We start from the raw sequence: 19,980 nt of genomic DNA, 5'->3' as shown, positions 1-19,980 counted from the left end.
GTCCATGCATTTTGGCATATACGCATCGCATTAGGGTGCTTGGCACGCGAGTCGTGTTTGATTCAAGTTTATGATTGAGTGTTTTGAATTTGAGTTGTCGTGGTATTTTTGTTGAAATTGCTAAGTGTTATGAATTGATTATTGTGTGTAAGTGTGATGGGTTGTAAAACTATTTCAAAACTCAATTTGTCGTGGTGATCGTGTGGGAATTGCTAAGTGTTAAGAATTAGAATTGTGTATGAATGATTTTGAGTTAGTTTATGTATTTTTGGAAGAATATGCAGGGAAATCGATTTCCCAATCGATTGGATGAGTTACAGGGACTTCCCTAATTTGACATAATCGATTTGCCAATCGATTTTATAATATGTTTTTCAAAACCATTTAAGAAATCGATTTGGAAATCGATTTGGCCATGCAAGAATTCAGCAAAACTGACAAAAATCGATTTGGAAATCGATTGGCATTAAGTCAGGGGCTGAGTTATGATGTCAATTGATTGCCCAATCGATTGAATTAATTCAAATTTCACTAAAAACCTTCAGGAAATCGATTTGGAAATCGATTGGCTTTGTTAGAAATTCTTATTTTGAGTTAGATAACAGATTGCTCATTGATTTATCAATGTCTTGATAAGTTATGTATTACTTGATGGATTGAGAACTTTATTTTGATTTCATTTTTAATTAGCAAGCATGATATGAACTTTTAGCATATGGAAAATCCTTTTAAGGTGCACGCTCAGTTGAAAGGTTATTTTGTGCATTTAAAAACTTAAATGTTATGTGTTAACTGTTAATTTCGGTTGGTGACCCTTTACAACTATTGTGGAAATCTGGGCTTGCCCTCATATGAGAGCCAGGACAATCTTACCGGTTCGTACCCTACGGATGGGAATGTAGATGGGAATGCTTGACTGGAGCTATGTTAGAAGGATCTCACGGGGCGCGTGGAGATCACTCAGGGTGTATAGCTATAGTTTCTTTTGAAGAATGATCAGATTAGGATGACATAGAGGGAACTTATGTCTTTTTTTGGATTACGTTATTTTGAACTGGAAAACTGTATCTTTACTAATATTGTCAGTATGACATCTTATTTGAATGGGTTCCATGTATTATTTGTTTTTGTGTAAATACTTTGGATTCATATTTTGAGAAACTTTTCCGCTGCTTGTAAATTATAATGACTCAATTATTTATCCAAAGGTATTTCCTTATTTATTTCTTTGTTTTATTTTAATTTCTTTTGAAAAAAAAATACACCCTCGCTTTGAAAATCGGGGTGTTACATCTTGTTTCAAAAATAACCTTAATTTGTTTATGATGAAAGGAATGTCCATGAGGCTCAACTTGCTTTGAATCCTTTGGAAATACAAAGTAACTTCTTGTATGTCACCAATTCAAATCTAAGGAATGTAACATTGATACTTAATGTCAATTTCAAGAGGTCTAATTTTCTATCTATGTTTAAAACTTCTTATATTCGAAATGAATATGTTGGATTGTTGAATGCAAAAAGTGGAGTTGTGTTTCACCTACTTCACACATTTTGTGGGTTTTCACAATTTACAGTTGTTCTTGGTGGTAGAGTTAACATTGTTTTTCTTGTCTTTGACTTTTATTTTTCTTCTTGTAGGAGGAAAAACAATGAATATTTCAAGTCAATACTTTATAATAGTTTTTAGTTTTATTTGTGTTTAATTTGAATTGTAATAATTTTAATTTTATTTTAGTTAAATGGTGTAAATATAATATGGGTTTAGAGAATTGGCTTTTGGCCTATTTTAGGAATAGGGTGAATCCTTCTTTAAATACTGTGTAAGAGTCTCATTTTTTATAACTTTGAAATGAATTATAATTTCTCTCATGAGAATGGTGAGTGAGTTATGTCTTCTCTTTGAGTTATTGGATTAGAACTTGCTTGAATCTCATCAATGGCTTCCTTGTCATTATGGTGGTTCCCCATTAACTTATCAATTTTATAGGTTGTGGCACATTCCTTCTCCGTTTTCTCAATCTAATCCATTTTTTGTTCTTTTTCCTATTTTATTTGCTACTTTATTTCAAGAAACCACTTGGTTAGATCTTCAATCTCATGTGGAAGCACTCAAATCCACATCAAAATGTTTATTTTCATTTCTACTATAATGTTTCCAATTATAGAAGACACCTTTGCTTTTGGGATTAAACAATGGAGAAGATAGAACTTACAATTTCTGATTTTGTATTTGTTTTCTGGTATTTGATATTCAGAGCTGCAAAGATCCAAAAAGGAATGAGTGATTTCTATAACTGGATCCGTGTTCAAGTGGTTGAAGATTAAACATGACTAACAATGGTCAATTCAATGCTATTCTACCAATTTTTTATGGCAAGAATTGTTGGATATGTGTTGGTGACAATTGCTGCAAGACTTTAATAGTGAAGTTGTTGATGAAGATTATATGTAGCAAATTCCAAAGCGTGTTGTTAAACTAGTCTTTAGGTTCGATTCGCCTCCACCAATCAGATACAAATGAGATAACCAGTGAATCCCCTTCAGGGTATTTTGGAAAACCTTCAATAATGTGTTACAAAAGAATATTTCCTATACTTATGTATTAGAGAAGAATAAGAGGACTTAAAATATAAGAATGGATGAGAAAAGTGGATGACAATGTTGTGCCTTTTCAAAAATAATTTATTCAAAAAGAAAGCACACACAAGGATTGAACTAAAGACCTTACTATTACACATACAAAATGCAACCACTGAGCCATCAACAATATCATGTTAATTAGAACCAATGATATATATATATATTCACCAATATTTTGGAAATATCTCATAAGAATTGGGATTAATGGGTGACTCAAATGAAAGTTATTTTTGGAGTTCAAGATGTTCTAGATATGGTGAATTGTGGAGTTAATGCATTACCAGAAAATCCAATTGAGGCTCAGAAAATTGATACAATGAGGCCAAAAAGAAAAATTCATGCTCTTTATCTATCAATGTCTGGATACAAAAGTGTTTGAGAAGATTTCTAATGCAACTTCAGTGAAGGAGGCATGTAATATTTTTCACAACTGCTATGGTGGTGATGTTGAAGCCAACAAAGGAAATATCAGTTTAGACTACTGTCCTACATAACAGACTCAAACTTTTTGTAGTACTGCCTTGTAGCTTGCTTCAAACCATATAGACTATTTCTTAGTCTACACACGTAGTATTCTTTTCCTTTAACAAGAAAACCATCAGGTTGCTTCATGTAAATTTTTTCCTCCAAATCACCATGAAGGAAAACCGTTTTTACATCCATTTGCTCTACCTCTAAGTCAAGAATAGCTGTCAAACTCAACACGGTTCTAATTGATGACATTTTTACCACAGGTGAGAAAATCTCATTAAAATCAACACCCTTTCTTTGACGGAAACCTTTCACCACTAATCTGGCTTTATACCTTGGAGACCTTGAGTTACTCTCAATTTTCACTCTAAAGATCCACCTATTTTCCAAAGCCCTTTTGCCTTTTGGAATTTCACCAAATCATAAGTGTGATTATCATGCAATGATTTCATCTCATCATGCATTGCATCCAACCATTTTTTACTTTCTTCATTCTCCATGGCCTCTTGAAAACACTCAGGTTCCCCTTCATCAGCCAAATTCACATACTCGTCAGAACCATACCTTGTAGATGGTTGTCTCTGCCTCTTAGACCTCCTGAGTTGGGTTAGAGATGATTCAGAAGCATCACTTAGATTCTCATCGTGTGACAACTCATGATCTTCACTAGTTGGAATATTTACCTCATTTCTAAGTTGATGATCATCAACACAATCATGTGGCTCATCATTCTCAATAATACCATCAGTAGTATCCAAATCAGGAATAAGTGACCGAACTGGATCACCATCAGCTAAGACGTAATTTCTCTCAGGTGTAGTCTTCTCCACCTTATCAATGTCTTCAGTAGTTTGGTCTTCCATGAACACTACATCACGACTTCTGATAACCTTTTTGTTTATAGGATCATACAACTTGTAGCCAAATTCATCCTCACCATAGCCGATGAAGATACACTGCTTTGACTTTGCATCCAACTTGGATATTTCATCCTTCGGAACATGCACAAAAGTCTTGCAACCAAAGACTCTCAAGTGATCATATTTGACATTTTTGCCAAACCATACCTTGTTTGGTACTTCACTATTCAAAGCGACAGTAGGAGTAAGATTAAAAACATGCACCACCGTGTACAGTGCCTCACCTCAATAATGTTTAGGCAACTTAGCTTCAGAGATCATACACCTCACTCTCTCAATAAGTGTTCGATTCATCCTCTCTGCCAAACCATTCAGCTGAGAAGTTTTAGGAGGAGTCTTTTCATGTGCTATACCCTGTTGTTTGCAATAGACATCAAAGGGTCCACAATACTCACCATTGTTGTCAGTATGAACACGTTTCAGCTTCTTGCATGTCTGCCTCTCAACCAAAGCATGAAATTGTTTGAATTTCTTCAACACTTGGTCTTTTGTCTTCAGAACATAAACCCATAGTTTCCTGGAACAATCATCAATAAAAGTAACAAAATAAAGTGCCCCACTAAAAGATTTTACCTTTAAAGGGCCACAGACGTCAGAATGCACCAACTGAAGCAACTTTGACTTTCTAGAGGGAGGATGCCTTTTAAAGGATACTCTAGTCTGTTTACCAATCATGTAGTAAGAACATTTCTCCAAATCTACATTCTTCAATCCTAGAAGTACATCATTTCTAGCTAAGCAATTTAACCCCTTTTCACTGATATGGCTAAGCCTTCGGTGCCACAATGATGATTCCATATCTACGACATTCACACTGTCTTTTGCAACCAAAGCTTTTGTCCAACACAGTTTACTAATTTTCTCCCATCTAGCCACAACCAAGTTACCTTTACTGAGTGTCCACTTTCCAGAAGCAAAATGATTATCAAAACCATTTTCATCAAGCATATGCACAGAGATCAAATTGAAGCGAACATCTGGAGCATGTTTGACTCCTTTAAGCAACAATTGCATTCCCGTGTTGGTTTGCAAGCATACATCACCAACACCAATTACCTTAGATACACCATCATTACCCATCTTCAAATCTCCAAAGTCACCTGAAGTATAAGATGTGAAGAACTCCTTCCTCGGTGTAACATGTAGTGTAGCACCACTATCAATTATCCACATGCTCTCATCAGATACAAAATTAACTGACTCATAGTCACGGAGAATAACAAGATCATCACTACTAGCAGTAGTAACACGGTCATCATCACGACCCCTTTGTTTCTGCTTACCCTTCTTGCCTTTGTTCTCATTTTTCCACAGAAAACAATTCTTCTGTATGTGCCCTGTTCTATGACAATAATGACACTCCATATTTTTGTATCTAGACTTGGACTTGCTTTTTCTATTTTCTCTACCACCCTTCGGTTCTTTTTTTTGACTTCTCCCCCTATTTTCAGTGATAAGAACTTCAGATTGAGATGAAGAACCTTGTGCCTTCCTTCTCATCTCCTCATTCAAAACACCACCCTTACCCGTTTCCAAAGAAACAACACCATTAGGAGCTGAACTCGTTATAGAAACTCGAAATGTCTCCCAAGACTCTGGTAAAGATAATAGTAAAAATAGTCCCAATAGTTCATCATCAAACTTGATACTCATTCCAGACATCTGATCAAGGAGCCCCTGAAATTCACTCAAGTGGTCCGAAATAGACGTTCCCTCTTTATACTTCAAACTTATGAAACTATTCAGTAAGAATAATTTATTATTCCCTGATTTAAAGGCAAACAAAGTCTGTATCTCATCCCACAGAATTTTTGCATCTGTCTCATTAGCAATATGATTATAAACATTATCTTCTACATATTGCCTAATAAAACCAAATACTTGTTGATGTTCAAAGTCCCATTCTTCCGTAGATTTATCAACCGACTTTTCAAAAAAAATAGAAAGATGCATTTTTTTCACAAATAACAAACCTTTCATCTTGCCCTTCCACAAATGGTAATTAGTACCATTCAAGCACACCATCTTTATATTCATATTTGCCTCCATCCTTCAAGCAAGTCACATAGCCCTTCAACCAAGAGCTCTGATACAAATCTGATGGGGAATAAACACAGAAATACAATAACAAGTAATACGCAGCGGATATAAAATTCTCCCAACTTGCAAGAACCTGTGGGGAGCAACAATAAATATATGGCAGTAAATTAATCAAAATAAAAAGACGTAATGAACACCGATATTTTAACGTGGAAAACCCCTCAATGCAAGGGTAAAAACCACAGGTCGTACAGACCAAAGAAATAGCTCCACTATAATCAAATAAGGATACAAGATAGACTCAAAATGATGCACAAATTGTACCTACAACCAGCCAAAATAACAAAGCACTAGAGCCTGCTAATGAAAAACAAGAAGAGAAAAATATCCAAAAACTGACCAAGGCAATCAAGAGGGACCAATTCATCCAGCATAGAAGGCCAATTGGAGTTATGTGTATGGAGAATCAAAAAATAGGAATGATGAATTAGTAATTTTGTGTAACAATCAGCGGTTAGCTTAGAGTTAAGTAACTAAGTTGGTTTGTTAGATTTGTTATAACCGTGTTTAGATTTGTTGTAACCATTTTGTTAGTTAACTTGTGTTGTTTTTGAAATTCGAAAACCTTTGAAAACAGTTTATGCCACCGAAAATATTACTGGGTTGAGTCGCGGACTAGGCCACTCTCTTTAACACGTTTCGAGGCACTGCCCAAAATTGTGCAAGGCAGACTATCAACCATGAAGTCCCCAGGATAAAGCAGCTCAGATACTCTGTATCAGAGTTCTACTGCACTGTAGAAAACCGTTCTAGAATTACACCCTCAATATGGCAGTCTTACGACTGACACTCGTAATATGGCACAATGACCACTCGAAAGAGAAGAAAGAGATGAAGCAGTATGAAGGGGGAGAAGAGAGAATAGCCTCAGATACGGAGAGCTTTTGGTGTGATTTTCCAACTGGGGAAAACCTTTTATTTATAGAGGAAATTCGCAACTGGATCTGAGAAATCCATGGATCACCAGAACATGCGCTCCAAGTGGTGCTCTCAGAAACGTGGGCTCCAAGCCCCCAAAACGTGCACCCCAAACTCGGGAATTTGACTCTGACTTTTGACTGGACAACAAGGAAACGTGAGACCAAAGATTAGGGTTTTGACCAGACAAAACAGACGCACGAATTCAGGGAGGAAGACTGGATCAGATATGACTAGGTGGAGGGCAGTTACATAATTAGTTCCACATCTCCAATTCCAACAACATTAATGGTGTGAGAATCTCCCAACAACACTTTCTTATCTTCAGCAGCAGTGTATGTTTTAAACATAGCACAATCATAACAGACATGGCGTGAAGCGCCAATGTCTATCCACGATCCATCTGATCCACCAACAAGGTTGATCTCAGTTATCATTGCAACGAATTGCTCTTCAGTCAAGTTGGCCTGATTTACAGCGCCTAGCTTGTTCCTACACTTGCGTGCCATATGACTCTCTTTCCCACAATAGAAACAGAGAAAGGGGAGAGGGCCATTTCTAGGAGGTGGTGGCTGCCTAGCAATTGGGACCCTATGAGGGTTCCCATTCTTGTTGCTGTTCTTTGAAGAGCGATTCTGATTCTTCAGTTGTTTGCCGTTTGGCTTCAGAACTGCTCTGATGAACTTCTTTTTCTTGTTATTTGCCACAAGAAGAATTTCATCTTTCTGGTCTTGCTTCCGAGATTCCTCCTCAATTCTAAGGCGGGTTATCAGACTTTCTAGAGAAAATTCTTTAGTTTTATGCCTAAGAGAATTTTTAAAATCTTTCCAAGCAGGGGCAGTTTGTCAATAATAACAGCAATCTGAAACTGTTCATTTAGGGACATACCTTCAGAGATGATCTCGTGAGCTATTTTCTGGATTTCATAAGACTGAGCTTCCACTTATCTGTCATCTGATATTTGAGGTAGCGGCTAACAGCATACTTTTTGGCTCCAGCTTCCTCAGTATCATATTTCTTCTTTAGAGCATCCCAAACATGTTTAGCAGTATTGCTTTCGGAACTGTAGTAATCATACAGATCATCAGCAAGTCCATTAAGAATATAATTCTTACATAAGTAATCATCATGTTCCCATTGGTTAATTCAACAGCTTTTTTATCCTTTGCAGATTGTTCACCTTCTTCTGGTACAACAGGAATGTCATCCTTCAAAACGTTGACAAGCTTTTTCGTGGTTAGAAAAAACAGCATCTTTTGTTGCCATCGTTTGAAGTGACTTCCCTCAAACCGAAACGGTTTGTTGTAGTCAAAAGCAGAAGAACCTGACCCAGTAATTTCGTCGGCAGACATGGCAGTTCGAAAGCGTCTTAAAATTGTTGTTTTTGAAATTCGAAAACCTTTGAAAACAGTTTATGCCACCGAAAATATTACTGGGTTGAGTCGCGGACTAGGTCACTCTCTTTAAGACGTTTCGAGGCACTGTCCAAAATTGTGCAAGGCAGACTATCAACCACGAAGTCCCCAAGATAAAACAGCCCAGATACTCTGTATCGGAGTTCTACTGCACTGTAGAAAACCGTTCTAGAATTACACCCTCAATATGGCAGTCTTACGACTGACACTCGTAATAGGGCACAATGACCACTCGAAAGAGAAGAAAGAGATAAAGCAGTATGAAGGGGGAGAAGAGAGAAAAACCTCAGATATAGAGAGCTTTTGGTGTGATTTTCCAACTGGGGAGAACCCTCTATTTATAGAGGAAATTTGCAACTGGATCTGAGAAATCCATGGATCACCAGAACGTGCGCTCCAAGTAGTGCTCTCAGAAACGTGCGCTCCAAGCCCCCAAAACATGCGCCCCAAACTCAGGAATTTGACTCTGACTTTTGACCGGACAGCAAGGAAACGTGAGACCAAAGATTAGGGTTTTGACCGGGCAAAACATACGCACGAATTCATGGAGGAAGACTGAATCAGATATGACTAGGTGGAGGGCAGTTACGATACACCACGTAGCCAAAGTCAAACCAAGCCAAGCCGTGTCGAACCGAACCAAACCGGGCCGGCTGGCCGGACGGCGGCGCGCGCGTGTGTGGTGGTCAATATTGCTTGTGTTTTCCCTCCTTCACAAAATTGGGGTGCCCCTTGGGGCCCTTCCCAAGTTCATTACCTCCACCTTATATACCCTACTAGTGTGTGGTATCCCTCCAATGTGAGACTTCTCCATTTTTTCAATTCACAACAACACTAGCTCTCATAAATGCCATCATTATTTCCAATGAACTTTTCATTAAAGGCATCATCATTTCCAACAACTTGTAGCAAGTTTGTGTAAATATAGACTAGTATAAAGCAATAAAGTAAAAAAATGCTAACTTACCTTGAGTTCGTCAATTTTGTTAAATAAGTTTTTTCTTCTCATTATCATTTATTAAAACAATAAACTTTCAATTCCTTCATTAATAATCACTAAAATTGGTGTGCAAGTGAGTAAAACTTGAGTGATTGCACCAACAACTTGGTATCAAAGGTGCAAATATCCAAAAGGGAGTGTGTGATTTCTGTAATTGGGTTAGTGTTCAAGTGGTTGGAGATTAAACATGACTAACAGTGATCATTCCAATGCTAATTTACCAATTCTTGATGGTGTTAAATCACATCTACACCTTTATGCAAGATCTTAGATCTTATTGTAAATTCTATAATTTCACCCTTTTTGATAATGACATAGGGGGAGAAAAGTATAAGATATATTAATACAATTAATTGTATGCTTGTATCATTTGGTTGTTGTCCTCTGCATCATATTCATCTGTTTATTGCATCATATGCATTTGTCTGCTACATATGCATCTAAATGCCTTGTTGCATAACACTTGCATATATGATAAAGTCTTAAAATTCATCCGTTTTTTGAAAGGCCTAACATCCTCTAAAACACATGGTTTGTTCCATTAGGCTTAACATCTTAAGGAGAACACTAACTCAAAGATTTTCCATCCTAAGAATTATAGAATGTTAATCAATAGATTTCATACATAAACCAAATGCTTAACATCTTAGGAATTTGTGAACTATCTTTGGAAAGTTTTATCATATTCTTTTCTCATGATATCTCTTTGTTTTTGTCTATGTAATTAGTTTAGACTTCTAATTAAGAATCTAATTATGAGTTTTTTCTTTTAGAAACAAAAACAATCTTGTTTGTTTCGTAAGTGTTTGAATATCGAATCTACACATTTCTAATCCATATATGTTTTATACTCTAATTATGTATATCTAATTGGTTTGTTAAACAATTTTACTTTTATATATAAATGTTTAATAGTTGATGTATTCAAAATAATTTAAATCAAAGAAAAATTACATAAAATCTCATTTTATACTACACACGCTAAACCTTCATTACATTTATACATACTAAAAAATGTACATAGACTTGTGTTCAGATGGACCCTCTCTCATATACGCATGTCTGCTTTTTTATTTATTACGCTAACGTATATTCATCGTAAATAATAATTTTTGTGTAATTTCGATTTAAATACTAAATTAGTTAAATATAAACATAAAAATTGAATAAACATGTTATTGTCGTTTGCGTTTTTATACAGTTACCATTCTTAAAACAATGAAATATGTAATATTATTTTTTATTATTCTATTGACGTGTTTGAAAAAATTCAAATACTCAATTTCTTTTAGAATAATTGTCCATGTCTGGACTAGTAAAACGCAAAGAATGAAAAAACCACGACAAGATACATATATATATGTATCATTGTTTAAAAGAATATAATTCATTGTATTGTATTTTATCATTCATGACCATTTCATTTATACAAATTCATAGCAGATCCGTGTTTTATCTATTTTTATGGGATCCAAGGTAATATATAAAACTCAACTTAAGAAAATGATTAAAAAAAAGGTATTCTTCTATAACAATTGATAGATGATGTAGGTCTCTTTGGTTTAGTTTTCTTTGTTTTTTTGAGATCTTCATTTTACCCTTCAAAAATGCAATTACTCTAAAAGAAATTGAGTAACTAGATTATTTTAACACCTGAATAGAACATTATAAAATAATATTGCATATTGCATTATTTACAAAAAAAGGTGACTGCATAAGAATTTAAATCACATTATTATATACACCGTTATAAACATACATTATTAAACTTTGATATCTTTTTATCTAATAATAGACGTAAATATCATACTTTTTTAAATAAAAGGAAGTATTTGGAAAAAATCTTCTCCTATTTTCATAACTTTTGGTAATATCTTTTTTACCAAAAACAAATATGATTATTTTTAGTAAAAAAGTATAACTTTACGCATTGCACATATTTATCGATTAAAATAATATTTCTAATTTCATCAAATTTAACAATAAATTATTCAATTTTTTTTATTTGTTGATTGTCCAAAATAAATTTATGAAAAGAAAAAATATATTTAAAAATTATTATTAAATACTATAAAATTTATTGACGCACACATCAAATTTTAGACTTAATTACAATTATAATACTTTTATTTTCATCAGTTCACAAAATAATAATTTAAAATAATTTATTTCAACCTTAAAAATCCTACATCACATCTTCATTTAAACATTTAAATGCATACTACAATTAGAAATATGTGTAATACATTACTTTTTTAAGTCAAAAAAATACATTACTTTTTTAAATGCTATATTCCAATCATTTATTTAACTTTTCTAAATATTGCAATCATTTAACATTCAATTTACATACTTAATGATTTAATTTTCAATATATATATTTTGATAATAATTATTAGATGCATATTTTTAAATAAGTTAAAAATTTCATATAAAATTATTCTATCATGCTATGGTGGTATTTGTATTAAATCAAAAAATGAATAATTCAACTTTATACATTGAGTAGAAAAAAACTTCAATATTATTTTTGAGTAAAAAAACTTTAATATTATTTTTGAGTAAAAAAAACTTCTTACATTAGATATTCAATATTTTTTCTAATAATTTCAATTCAATTACCTTTTTGTTTGAATTCAATTTGAATTTTTAAGTTTAGAATTTAAAATTTAAAATAAATTTTATATTTGAAGCTATACCTGCACATGTTTTAAACCAGGAACCGGGGTGTGGTCCGGCTCGGTCTGCTATGAAAACCGTCAGTCTTAAAAAAAAACGTCTTGAACCAGACAAAACTGGAACAAACAGGGAACCTAAACCGGTTTCGTGTAACCGTCCAGTCCAGAAAAACATCTTGAAAACTGTTTTCCTTTTCCATGTTTCTTTGTCGTTACGCATTAGATATTCTCAACCTCTGTCACGCAGTTATTAAAGAAGAAGATGTTGAAACCCAGAAACAAAGAAGAAGAAATGTAGTGCTAACGTCTGTAATCCATAAGCACTGGATAATGTATTAGGGTTAGGTAATAATGGGCTTGGACCTAATATACTTAGGCTTATGATATGACTAAGTAAAGCTTAGTGTGGTTAATTATGGGCTTGGCCCACATTAATTTTTTAATGTAATAAATTTGTTTTTGACTCATTAAATATAATAAATTAGATTCTATATAGTTTTATTTATATATTTTTATTATCCAATTCAAGCATAGTTTAACTAATTGAAACAATTGAATTTTGACCTAAAGATTTTACTGGTTTAATTTTTTTACATTTGCATATTCTCATGCCCTTTTTACGTATATACAAATAAATACATTAAGGTGAGTTTATTTTTTTTGGTTACAAGATTATCAATTTAGAAGGAGGTTGAATTCCTTAAGAAGGTGAATTTAAATTTGATTTCAATGAAAAAAAAATCATTTTCGAAAAAAAATCTCAATCTTTAAACTCTAATCATATTTCGAGAAAGGAATCCCTCATTTATTGAATAAAAAAATTTGTGATAAACAAAAATAAATCACATTCTAGTTACAAAATTCAACTATGGCTAAAATCTTTTGATCTAAATACAAATGATAATTAATTCATAAAAGGAACCAAGTTAATAGAAAATTATTGTATGTAATTCTTTTCCTTAACAAAAAAAAAAATGATAAAAAAGGACAATGGTAAGATAATATTAAAATAAAATAAAAATTGATAAAAATGGACCTTCCCTAATCCCCAACACGTGACCATCTCTCGTTCTTTCAGTCTCTCAATTCTCTTTTGGGGTTTCTTCTTTCTTTCTCTCTCTTCTTTTGCTGCTGCTACTACCTCTTGTCTCAAACAAGTACACAACGTTCAAAAGCTGGTAGCTTCTTTTCTTTTTTCTTGTTTTTTTGCTACCACAATTCCTAATTTGCTGATTATGCTGCAAAATTGGTTTATTTTATTTTATTTTATTTGAGAAGTGGGTTTTTATAGTATTGGCGGAAACATGAAATGAGTTGGTGGGTTGGTGACCCTTTTCTTGTTTGTTTTAATTTTTAGATTTTAGAATACTGCATTTTTTTTTCTTCTATTGTTTCTGGTTTTTTGTTCCTTGTTTTTATGTTATCTTGATTTTATTATTATTATTTTTTTATCTTCAGCTTTTATTTTCATTTGTATAATGGTTTTTTATTTTTTTATTTTTAATTCTTCGCTTGGTGAGTGGAAATGTACTCTTCATTCTCCTTTTATTAATTTTGATGCAATTCTCTTTTCTGTTCTTCATTTTATTTTTTCAATTGAAAGCCTTTTAGCTGAATAAAACAGTATTATCCTTCACTGGTTCTCTTATGGTTTATTTTTATCATCTCGTAATCAGTAATCACCCTTATTTAACTCAACCTTGTTTTTGTTTCTTTTTAGCTTAATTTTGTGTTCATATTAAATTTTTATTGTGTTCTTAAGGTTAGTGTTTTTTTGTCTGGAATAACTTCAATACATTACTTTTGACTCTCTAGTCTTAATTCATTTTACTTTTGACCCTCTAGTCTTAAATCAATGTTCATAAGATTTGTTCAATGTTATTTGTTTTCTTTATCATTTATTACAATCTTCTAGCTATGTTCAATCTTTAGTACTTTTATTTTGTAAAATCACTTTATACCCAATAATTTCTACTTGTGCTGATGAATTGTGCCAATACCAACATGCCTGCCTGCACTATATATTACATAAGTGAAATAATATTTGCTTTGCACTTAATTGAAGCTAATAGGGTAATCTTCTTCAGAATCAGCTGAGAGCTAGGCTAACGTCCTTCAAAGATCAAAACACTAGTGTTACACTCCACCAAATGCACTGATAAATAGTAGCATTGCTTGTTAAATTTCCATGAAAATTTAGCATCTTTACTTGTACTATAACCACTAATGCTAGTAGCAAATATTGGACTTGAATTAGCACCACAAAGACACTCTGAAGCACCGATAGAGACACAAACACCTGACATGACACCGACACATAGATACCAATAATAATTTAAGAAAACAAAAGTAATTCAATTGAACTCTACATGTATCAGTGTTACATCAGACACCATTCAATTTGAGGTGGCGGTGCTACAATGCAAAACATATTTGATAAAAGTGGCTTATGAACTATGAAGCGTGTGTCTCTGCAACATGTACAGACTAGTACTAAATGTGTTGAGCACCACAGTACAAATAAAAGAGACTTCACCTCAGGGAGCTATGGACTTCTAAAGGAGTTTTAAAATGGGACAATTTAAACCTGTTCTAAATAAATATGTTCATTTTCCAGTCATACATGTTTCTCCACAAATAAAGAACAAAGATTGACAAGGCTTACTCCAAACCTACTGTGAGATCTTCAGGATCCTTTTTCGGGATTGTGTAATGGCATCAGCTCCTGCCTCCTATAATCATATTTTTGAGAAATGAGAGCCCTGCAGTTTAAATCAATCCTTTGGCTACTATACCGCTTCTTGTTTTCTTTGGAAGCCTATTAGGTGATGATGTGAGGAGCTAATCTTAACCATACCAGGTCAAAAACTCAAGATTAACTCATTTCCACTCTCAAAAAAAGAGAAGAATAACTATTCAGTATAGTATTTTTTCCTGATAGATTAACTATTCAGTAAAGTATTCTGAATAGACTGTTAGATGTATTCAATACAATGTCTTCTCTTGTTGGCCTTTATATTATTTCCATTGAATATGTGCAGACACATGAAATCTTAAGCTTCTATAGTTCAACTTGATTTTACATTGGTGTGTTTAATTTTGACAATGAAAATATTCTTTCTTTCACCACATACTTTCACGGCATGCTCTTCACTATTTTTGTAGTTTTTGTTTGTGCGGCTCTTCCCATACCTTTACTTTTTTATCTCTATAAAAGCGGCTATTGAGCTTCAACTTGTTTTTCAGGGATGGAAGCCCTTGGTTCCGTGGACGACCTCTTGGATTTCTCATCTGACATAGGTGAGGATGTTGATGACAAACCTAGGAAAGCCTTTCCTTCACTTAAACCAAAATGCAGTGATCCATCTTCACTTAATCCATTGGACCTCAGTGATCCTAACCATTCATTTTCTGTAAGTTTGATGGTCCATTTTAACCTTTTCCAAAATGTTTGCGAGACCGTGAGAAAATCATCGAGTATGTTGGTTTCTGATCGAGTGTTGTACTTGTTGAGCTGTGATCGTGAAAGAGAAAAGCGTTTGTGAATTATAATTTGGTTGGAATCAATTAGAATTGGAATCCGAATTGCTTTTATTGCATGATGACTAGTGTTACTTATCCAAATTGCTCAAGGTTGTGTTACATAGTTCTTGTCCAAAGCAGAATATTAACAGGTCTTCACAGTTTTTTACTTGTTTTGTTTTTCTTTAACAACGATGTATTGGAAATTCTCGATTGTTGGTGCCTGCGATGCCAACAAACTATTCGATCTTTTCATCAAAGTTTTGATTTACATGAGATCACTGTTTCAAGATTTCCATGTTGTGGAGCCACATCTTTCAGCGCGGACACTAATTTCTTGATCCAAAGTTCACTAATTAACACTTTTTCGTCTTCCAGGAGTTTGTAGAAGAGGAGCTTGAATGGCTATCCAACAAAGATGCATTTCCGTCAGTCGAAACATTTGTTGACTTACCGTCTATTCAACCCTTTATTTCGAAGAATCAAAGGACGACCCCAATGCTTGAGTACAGCACAAGCAGTAGCAACAGTAATAACAGTACCAACAGCATTTCCCTCTTAAGTGGCTATGATCACATGAAGTTCCCTGTCCGTGCACGGAGCAAGTCTCGAAGTAGGCCTCGCATTGGCATTGCTGAAACCTCCAATCAGCAATTTTCTTGGAGACAACCGTGTAACAAAATTTCCAAAGACCAAGGGATGCAAATCTCAACCATTGGGAGAAAATGTCATCACTGTGGAGCCGAAAGTACTCCACAATGGCGGGCAGGTCCCAATGGTCCGAAAACACTTTGTAATGCATGTGGGGTTAGGTATAAGTCTGGCCGACTTGTACCTGAATACCGCCCTGCAAATAGCCCAACTTTTCGCCGAGAATTGCACTCTAATTCCCACAGGAAAGTGTTGGAGATGAGAAAGAAGAAGCAAACGGGAACAGGTTGAAAGTCATGAATAAAATGAAAAGTGATAGTGAACATTATTGGCTTTTAGCATTTAGCATGCTAAAAGTTAGGATTTTGATTTTATTCTGATTTATTCTAATTTAATTTTTAGTCCATTTTTGCTATGAGATGTTTTAGATGGGCAGTGAAAATTTTTAGACTAAAATTATAGTTAGGGAGGCCTTAAATCATATCATTTGTGTGTCAAATTTGTTATTTTTATGATGGTAAGATGTCTTAGAGGGAGAAGATCAGTTGCAGTGAGTAACTTGGTCCCTTCACTAGAGAGAAGCTCTTATGCTTATCTGAACTAATTCTAGATTGATGGATAGTGTAGTTAATTGTTGAAGAATTAAGATACCATTCTTAGGATTAGATACATCTTTCAGGTTTTTGAAGAGAAAGAAATGCTGTCTATCTTTAGATGTAAGGACAGATATAATCTTTATTATTTGACCCTCATTCCAACAAAATTGAATTGATCAAGCCTTGACTAATTGTTGCCAACATGATATCTTTCTGTTTTTATTGTTTTAATTTGAGTTTTTCTCAATGCACAAACTCACGCCCATTAGTACTATTGAACTTTATGTGTGAATAATATGGTGGACAGTCAGATGGATAAGTTCTGATGTCAGTTATATTGGCTCATCCAAAGTAATGAAATCTTCTCCCATCCACTTCAATGAAGACCTTATTACCTCCCATAATCCAGGATCTTAGCTTTTCTAGCATTCTGGTGTCTCATCTTGATCTTCATGTGTCTCTTTTGGTTACCATCTTCGTCTGTACAAACTATTAACCATCTCAGAATAGCTTTTCATTTGATGTTCTCGGGTTCCCCTTCAACTCACCTAGTTGTTTTCTTAATCAATATTGTCTCCTCTCTTCATCACATACACTAGTTGCTTTTCATTTGACATTAATTGTGAAGGTCACTATTGTTTCTCCGATATGTGGAGAGTAAAACAAAATTTCAAATGAACTGTGGTGTGAGTATTGTGAGGTTTATGTGATACCTACGGGAGGGAAAAATTGTTCTAACTGTCCTCAAAACAAAAGTGTCCAAAAAGTAAAATATACAACTTTTACCATTGGATCAAATAAAGTTAAAGTTTAAAAGGTGATCCACTTTCTAAATGATATTTTACTTTTGCTTCCCACCCCCCTAATTTTTTTTTTTTTGTAAATTCAAAATACCCTTCCCTCTTTATTCACTTAACCTCATAATCTCTATCTTCATCATCTTCATCTTCATGAACTTAACATCTTCAATGTTCTTCAATATTCTTCAATCATTTTGATGCATTCCATCTTCATCATCTTCACATTGTAGTTATAGTGACTCAACTAGGTAGGTATGTTGTTGTGTTTTGTAGTTTCAATTTTTTTTCTTTCAAAATTTGGGTTTTGTACGTGAACTGAGTTCACGTACGTTAACGTAAAATGAATTCACGTAACTGATAAAATTAAGAAAATACAGATGCTACGTGATTTAGGTTTACGTAGACGTATATGATTTAATATTACGTAAATGAATAGAGTTTAAGAATTCACATGAGCTACGTGAACCGAGTTAACGTATGTGTACGTGAACTCAGTTAACGTATCATATACGTGAATTGAATTCAAGTAAACATACGCGGACTCAGTTCACGTGAAGGTCATATTTTTGAAACATTTGAGCCTTACGTGAACTGAGTTCACGTATGCTTACTTGAATTCAATTCACGTATATGATACGTTAACTGAGTTCACGTAGCTCAAATTGTCAATTTTTTTTTTGGGTTTAGGAGTTAGGATTTTTAATGTTATATTTATGTAATTTTTTGGATGTAGTTAAATGGATCAAGGGGGAGACAACAATGATAAAATGTATGAAGGTTTGGAACCTGATTTGGAGGAAATGTATGATGATTTGGATCCTGATTTTGAAGAAATGTATGATGATTTGGAACCTAATTTTAACGCTATGAATGACGGAGTTGAATCTGTTATGATTGATTTGAGTGATGTGTTTACCATCGGCGTGATGTTTGATACACGAGATGATTTATTGAAATGGGCTAGAAATGTTGGAAGGAAAAATAGAATTGTCGTTGTGATTTTTAGATTTGAAACTGCGATAGCACGACCAAGAACAAAGACAAAATTAATTCTTGGTTGTGAAATAAGTGGTAAATATAGACCTTGGAAGAATCATAATCTTATGAGGAGTTCGTAGACTAGAAAATGTGAATGTCCATTTAGATTGAGAGGAACACGATCAAGTGTTGGTGAAGGATGGTATTTGCATGCAATATGTGGTCTCCATAACCACGAATTGGCCAAAAAACTGATTGGTCACTCTTTCTTAGGCTGATTGTCTCAAGACGAGAAAAATGTACTTGGTGATATGATAAAAAACTTGGTAAAACCAAAAAACATTTTAATGACACTGATGGATCACATCTTTGAAAGTTTGACGACAATAAAACAAGTTTACAATGCACGTCAAGCATATCGTTCATCACTTAGAGGTAATAGAACAAAAATACAACATCTTTTGACATTGATGAAACGCGACAAATACGTCTATCGATATAGGAAGGTAAAAAGTTCATATGAGTTGAGGGACATATTTTGGGCCTATTCAGACGCTATCACTCTTGTAAATAATTGTCACATAATATTGATTATGGATACCACATACAAGACCTGTAGGTATTGAATGCCATTACTTGAGATTATTGGTGTTACATCTACTGAAATGACATTTTGTGTAGGATTTGCATATCTACAGTCTGAGCGTGCTGATAACTTCACGTTGGCACTACAAATGGTGAAAGAACAGATTATAAGTGGTGAAGTTGAAGTCATCGTTACTAATAGAGGCCTTGCTTTGATGAACGCGATTGAATATGTTTTTTCAAAAGCAATGAATTTATTATGCTTGTTTCATATATGCAAGAATGTCAAAGCCAAATGCAAGATGAATGTGTTTCCAAAAAAGAAGCAACTGCAAATAATGGAGGCATGGGAGGCTCTTGTTTACAATTATGATGAGGCTCAGTACTACATGAGGTTGACTATCTTTGAAGGAATTTGTAGTAGCTATTCTATTTTTTATGATTATGTACACGAGCAGTGGTTAATTCCTCACAAGGAAAGATTTGTTGAGGCGTGGACAGATATAGTTATGCATTTTGGGAACACCACAACACAAAGGGTTGATTCGCTGCATTGGAGTTTGAAAAGGATATTACAAGATAGTATTGGTGATATATGCCGTGTTTGGGAAACCATCAATAGCATGATTGTATTAAAACACAATGAGATAATAGCATCATGTGAAAACAACATCATTCAAAAGGTGCATCAATATAGTAACAGATT

At 33.9% G+C, this 19,980-nt stretch overlaps 1 protein-coding gene across 3 annotated transcripts; it reads left to right on the top strand.

The window, feature by feature from the left end:
* Window positions 1–13,167: 13,167 nt before the first annotated feature.
* LOC101511023 (GATA transcription factor 1) lies at window positions 13,168–16,796 on the top strand. 3 transcript variants are annotated; one of them, XM_004497687.4, is made up of 3 exons: window positions 13,168–13,320; window positions 15,389–15,555; window positions 16,043–16,796. In XM_004497687.4, the coding sequence occupies exons 2-3, from the start codon at window positions 15,391–15,393 to the stop codon at window positions 16,604–16,606; spliced, it is 729 nt and encodes a 242-aa protein (XP_004497744.2). In that variant the 5' UTR covers window positions 13,168–13,320; window positions 15,389–15,390; the 3' UTR covers window positions 16,607–16,796. The 3 variants fall into 3 exon arrangements, with proteins under 3 accessions (XP_004497744.2, XP_073224204.1, XP_027189964.1); XM_073368103.1 differs by lacking the exon at window positions 13,168–13,320 and adding an exon at window positions 13,385–13,459; XM_027334163.2 differs by lacking the exon at window positions 13,168–13,320 and adding an exon at window positions 13,471–15,002.
* Window positions 16,797–19,980: the final 3,184 nt, after the last annotated feature.

The sequence above is a fragment of the Cicer arietinum genome, chromosome 4, assembly GCF_000331145.2.
Source record: "Cicer arietinum cultivar CDC Frontier isolate Library 1 chromosome 4, Cicar.CDCFrontier_v2.0, whole genome shotgun sequence".
NCBI classification, from domain to species: Eukaryota; Viridiplantae; Streptophyta; class Magnoliopsida; order Fabales; family Fabaceae; genus Cicer; species Cicer arietinum.
Note: the sequence above shows the minus strand (reverse complement) of the source record. Positions and strands in the feature narration are given on the sequence as shown.